Source organism: Rhipicephalus microplus, chromosome 7, assembly GCF_043290135.1.
Source record: "Rhipicephalus microplus isolate Deutch F79 chromosome 7, USDA_Rmic, whole genome shotgun sequence".
Classification (NCBI taxonomy): Eukaryota; Metazoa; Arthropoda; class Arachnida; order Ixodida; family Ixodidae; genus Rhipicephalus; species Rhipicephalus microplus.
In genome coordinates this window covers 124,614,016-124,620,015 of record NC_134706.1, presented here as the reverse complement: position 1 = coordinate 124,620,015, position 6,000 = coordinate 124,614,016, and the positions used below count along the sequence as shown (strand labels likewise).

Here is a 6,000-nt window from a genome sequence, read left to right as displayed (position 1 = left end):
GGAATCTAATATCTATCTGTCTATGTGTGAGGCGGAATGGTAGAGGCCCAAACGCCCTAAAATGTCGGCGCACGTTAAAGAACAACAGATACGGTAGGAATCTCCGAAGCCCTTCACTACGGCGTCTCTCGTAATAATATCGTTGTTTTTAGACGTAAAACCAATGATCTTAATAATTATAGTGTCTGTGAGCGCAGAGCGTACAGTATACCGATTTCTATCACGTTCATAAATAGAGTGGTCAACAAAATGATGCCATATTCAACAGTTTGCGCCCGAGTCCCAAGCATGTATCCAAAACTGTCGTTTGGATAATGCAAGTGCCCAAATAAGTTCAACTGTGGCAGCTCGAAACACACCTTGTTCGTCATGTTCTAACACCGCATAATGAAACGTCAGTGGCTTTCATGCCACAATATATAGATAATTTGGTTCAAATTGAGTGAACAAGAAACTAGCCAAAAAGTAGCCAAGCCGTAGCCTAGGCCGCCACCAGCTAGCTTTCAAAAAAAAATTTGCCAAGTTGTCGCAAAGCAGCCGAACCTGGCGACCCTGTTGGCAACGGGTGAAATGAATAGCAGCGTGCCCTCATATTTGATGATTTCGTGTTGCCCAGACTTACTGTCCTCCAGCGAAGCCTGGTTCCGTCTCTCCAACGGTGTCATGGCCGTGTTCTTCGCCATGGCGTCGTACGTTCAGCTCAACGATCCCGACGCAGTTGTTTGGATTGTAAGTGTAGCCTTCTTTAAATATGCTTGGATAGGTAGATATTACCTGTGGTTATGTGCCAATGAAATCAGGCCCCACATCTTTTTTTTTCATTTACAATAATCAAGCGAGAGTTTGATCCCGGCCGGGGTCAAACCCGCGATATTCGGGACAGGGCTGAACGCGAAGCTCCACTGCGACGGATTCTTGTCCTCAAATAATATACTCGCTTTTTTTTTTCTGCAATGCATTCTGACACCGATGCAGGTAGTGTCGTTTAGGAGGTATCTGTGGGCTAGTTGGTTGCACAAAATCCACAAAAGGCAGCGCATACCTAGGAGACAATGCAAAACCAATTCAGGCACAACCCAGCGACTCATCTTGTGTTCAGGTTTAGTATTTGTGTTGAGTGAGACTTTGTTCGTCCTAGTATCTTTACTTTCTCCTGCTGTTTTATGGGCGGATATATTATCAACCACATATAAACTCGTAAAGGGCATCTTTAAATAACAATGAAATTGAAATTCAACTTCTTTATTTGGCTAAATACATTTCTAATGAATTTCAGGGCTAGAAGCTGCGCGCTGCAGATTGACAGAGCCCTGGCTACCAAGAACACAAAGCAGGGCATGATTTCAAAACCAATGGGCTGCCTAACCTTTGTGTATATGCTTCATGAATAGAAGCACATTAGTAGGCGCAATACCATAGAAGTAGCAGGCCATCAGAATAGATAACTGCCAAACATGTAAACACTGAACAAAATGTTGATCAATACAGAATACAACAAAAGTTGCAGTAACGAATGCAGCAATAAAGATAATATTCAAATGTATTTTATCACGCAAAGGAATAAAAAGCCTATTGAAAATAGGAAAAGGACAGATTTACAGCTATATATATACACATGCGCATGCCCATGCATGCATGCATGCATATATATGTGCATATATTCACATCTGTAGAAATATAATAAATATGTGCAATACATAACAAAAAATATTCCCTGCATGAAAGGCTACAACATATGTAGCATGAATGATGACTCAGTGAGTTAGCTACTGAACTTTGTAAGTGTGATGTATATATTCTTTATTAAAATAGTTTTTTCTTCTACCGTAATAATGAAGTACTCATACGAGTGATTTCAAAAATATTTTATGAACTAATGCCAACGTCGACTTTCGTATACCTTTGTATCGGTTCAGAATTGATGGGAGGTTGTGTTTCAAGAACTGCAGTTTATAAAAAACATCGAAAACGTGGTATCAGCCTTACGTCAATGCAGCATGTCCGAGAATTACTGAATTGCTGAAGCAATGTAATTGTGGTGATAAAACGTTTGATAGTGGGCGAAGACCCATAAAATGAACGCATAACATGAAATGCGTACCAATGATCTTGATAATGTTGTGTGACTTAAAATAATACGCTGTGGAAGAAGAGTAATCGAAATTTGATATCAGCAAAGTTGCGAGCTGCTTTTTTTTTGCAGTAAGTAAACTCTCCAAACATTTGTAGAGGTCAACCATACCAAACTACAATAAATATTATGCGATGTGAAGAGTGCATATTAACTTTACATTTTCAGTTCTAGTAGAAAATTAGTGCGATAATGCGACATAGCTCATTAAGTCATTGAATGCTTTATCCACAAATTGTTGATGTGAGTGTCCCATCAGAGATTTCAGCTCATTTCAACTTCAAGAATTTTACAGCCATCAATCATTTAAATCCTATGTCCGTCACCGTAAATACCTTGGTCTAGGTCAACTGATTTATTTTGTGGCATATAAATTACCTTGGCTTTAGTTGGATTAACTTTTAAGCTGCTAGCCACTTTTTTCAAGGTCGTGATTACATTTTGACGCTAGAGCTTTTTCTTCGAGCATGTTTTCTCATACCTTGCCTTGCCATGTAGTAGCCCAGAAGTTATCCATCCGACAATCTGTTGCCTAGCTGATAACTTCGCTTAGAACATTATAAGTTAACATGAAGTTTCTCGTTCATTTATAGGTCTAAAAAACAGCAATGCTCTGAATATAGATATCTTGCTGATTAAGGCTGTAAAATACGTTATTGAACACCTCGCACCTGTCCTCGCTTACCTATTTATTGTCGCCATTCAGTTATGTAAGTATACTGATACAATAAAAAAAATCGAACGTGTCTGTTATTTACAAAGATGGAAGTGAGAGTGATGCCAAAAGTATACACCAATGTCTGTGATTCCAGCTTTCTCGAAAAGCTCAGAAAAAATATCGATCTCTCGACTGAATGGCTTCCTAGAGAAAATAAATTTACTCTCTGGTGCGCTGATCATTTTTAGGAAAGGTCTTTTTACTAAAACAGCTTTACGAACTCTAAAATAGTGTGTGCTACAAAACATTGATTATATATATATATATATATATATATATATATATATATATATATATATATATATATATATATATATATATATATATATATATATATATATATATATATATATATATATATATATATATATATATATATATATATAATTATCGCTGTCTTTTATTATTATAGTAAGACTTTCAATTCGCTGAACCATAATTTTCTTCTACTAAAGCTACCAGATTACGAGGTTCGGGCTAAGATGCTCAAATTATTTCGTTCATATATCACCAGCAAGAATCAATGCTAGTGTACTGAGCACTATCATTCATCTCCAATTTTTATAAAATGTTGCGTGCACCAAGGTAGTATTCTGGGTCCTCTTTTCTTCAATGTGTATATAACAATGCCAGGTCTGCTCTTTCCCTTTCAAGCCCTTCTCTTCAAGAACAGGTGTGAGGTGTGAAGCACTACATCATATCGTCAGTCATTAGCGAAGTAAAACGACGATCAGCCCTAAAACAAGGAAGAATAGCCACCGTGATGAGCACATTGAAAGCGTAGGCTTGCTTTGACCGTGCTACTGAATATCCGATTCAGCTCAAATGCAAGATAACAGCGATTCTGTGAATATTTAGCGGTGTCCTCGATTGTAAAGAATACAAAAGAAAACAAATTGTGTCTATACACAATAATGTGATCATTGCACACTCAATGTGTGTTGTGTTTACGTTTAGTTTTACACCCCTCTACGAAGGAAAGTCAATCGCGATTACGTCCAACCAAGGTTCATCGCTTTAAAGCGTGGTTTGCGCCAAGCGTACTTCACCGGTGTTACGCAGCCCGAAAGCGCCTGACGCCGTCTGGCGCATGCTCTCTGGCGTGCTCCCATCGTTTAGGGCGCCCTCATTTCCTCGGCTAACCGCCTAACCAAGCTTTCCGAGTTCAGTTCCCTCCAAGTGTAGCTATTGGCATAATCGCGGTTTCACGTGCCAAGTAACGTAAGGGAGCCGTGGTTACGATAGCCACGGTTTAGGCTGCCTGTGTAACAAGGGTATTATTCTGTTAGACATTTACTTCCACAATGGCTCCATGCATACCAAGTGCTTAGAAGGACTACTTTCAAAGCGTCAATAAGTTTCGTTTAGCGCCGATATTGTGTTTGCGAGCCGCCGACTTATTCGACTAATGTGAGCCGGTAACTGTATACACCATACATACAAATACACGCATACCTGTAATTTTCTACAGGTGGCATACGCACTCCCGTGTTTCGCCAGCATCAGCGAAGCCCTGCAAGCGTCCTGGTGGTCGCGGAAGCTTCGCACACGTTTCACGAGCACCGCCATGATGCTATCAGGTGGCCTTCTGGGGCTAAGCATCTGGTTCTGGCTGCAAGACGCCACCTGCATCGGATTCAACCTGGTGACGTGCGAGCACGGACGCGAATCTGGTGGCGCGGTGATTTCTCTCATCTGGCTGCTTCTGCTACGGCGACGCACCGAAGCCGCCGGTTGGAAACGAGCAACCCTGTCGGCCACCCTGAGCCTACTTCCCGTTGCTGTTTGGGTTGCGCTACTCATGGGCGACGGAATAAAGTACCTGTGTGTCAGCGCCATTTCATAAAGCACGATCTCATGTCATTCTCGTCGCCATTTTTAGCTCAGATTCTCCTTTACCAAAGCAGGGTATATAGGCAATTCATGGTTCACCTCCGGGCCTTTTTAAAGAAGATAGTCTTTCTGGGGGTATTTGAATGCAAAAATTTTGGTCCATCTGTCCATACATTTGTGTGTTTGTCCACCGTAACCAAACCGCTCGAAACGATACTGCAAATGGCCAATCCCATCAGCAGCGCCCACCAATATTGCTCAAGTTTCAGCAATATTACTTGTGCAATTTTCAATCTAAGAAGTATTGCGCATATCTGAGGCACCATAACAACTCGTCAATGTTCTGCGTGTGCGGCTTTATACTAGAGAAGGCCTACAAAAGAAAATCTAAGGACCGTAGCGTTCATCACGTTGCGCTGACAATGCAACACGATGCTCAAAAAGTTAATTGTTTCCAATGCTTTGCTAAGACGACACGGTGGTGCACCTGGCCGTCGCTTTGCGTTCTACACAGTACCGCCTCCGAGACAGGCGCGTACGCCTTTCTTCGTTTTCGAAGATAACTGCGAGATAGCGCTTGTGTCTAACGTGCCTCGATGCGCTTGTTCGCCTTCGCTGCGTAGATCGAGGCTCTGTAATGAAACGAACGCCTCCAGAGTACAATTCACCAATTTTCTCACCCATATCATCAAATAAACGTATTGTTCACTCTCTCCAGACCGAAGACTATCCTCTTTTGACGACATTTGCAGTGAAACATGGAAATACGGGGCCACCTTTTTCAGTGTGAGGTATCATTATAAAGCTGGAAACTTTATCATGAACTAAACGCACGCAATGTAGCATGGAAGAAGACTATAAAGATTTCTACTCACACACAACATGAAAAGCGCAAAAAAAAGCCATTTTAGCTCACCCATAGCAAACGGTCCTGCCATTATTTCGCATCTACATCCCCCGCAGCACTCTATGACAACGATTGTATCACGCAATATTAGAGCAATTCTACATGTTTTACTGTGAAGCCAGTATCCAGATCAAGGGTGTTTTTAAAAACAAAAAAGTATTTTGATTGCATCTTCGCGCAGACGAAGTTATTTTCACTGTACTTTCACGCAGACGCGTGGCTGTGTGTTGTAAGACCTGCTTGTCACTCAAAAGGTCCAAGTTCGATCATCACTTGGACCTGAATTTTTTTAAACATTTTATTTGCATTTTTCTTGCTTTTTCAGTTCACGGACAAAACGCTGAACTTTCGCTCACAACCAACGACGCCTATACGCCGGTGCCGTAACACCTGCGAAACGAGCTCTTTAAC

The 6,000-nt window shown here is 41.2% G+C and overlaps 1 protein-coding gene across 1 annotated transcript; it reads left to right on the top strand.

Annotated features, from left to right (window-relative positions):
- The first annotated feature begins 619 nt into the window (after window positions 1–619).
- LOC142767068 (transmembrane protein 220-like) lies at window positions 620–4,696 on the top strand. The gene is made up of 2 exons (XM_075868283.1): window positions 620–729; window positions 4,321–4,696. The coding sequence occupies exons 1-2, from the start codon at window positions 664–666 to the stop codon at window positions 4,693–4,695; spliced, it is 441 nt and encodes a 146-aa protein (XP_075724398.1). The 5' UTR covers window positions 620–663; the 3' UTR covers window position 4,696.
- Window positions 4,697–6,000: the final 1,304 nt, after the last annotated feature.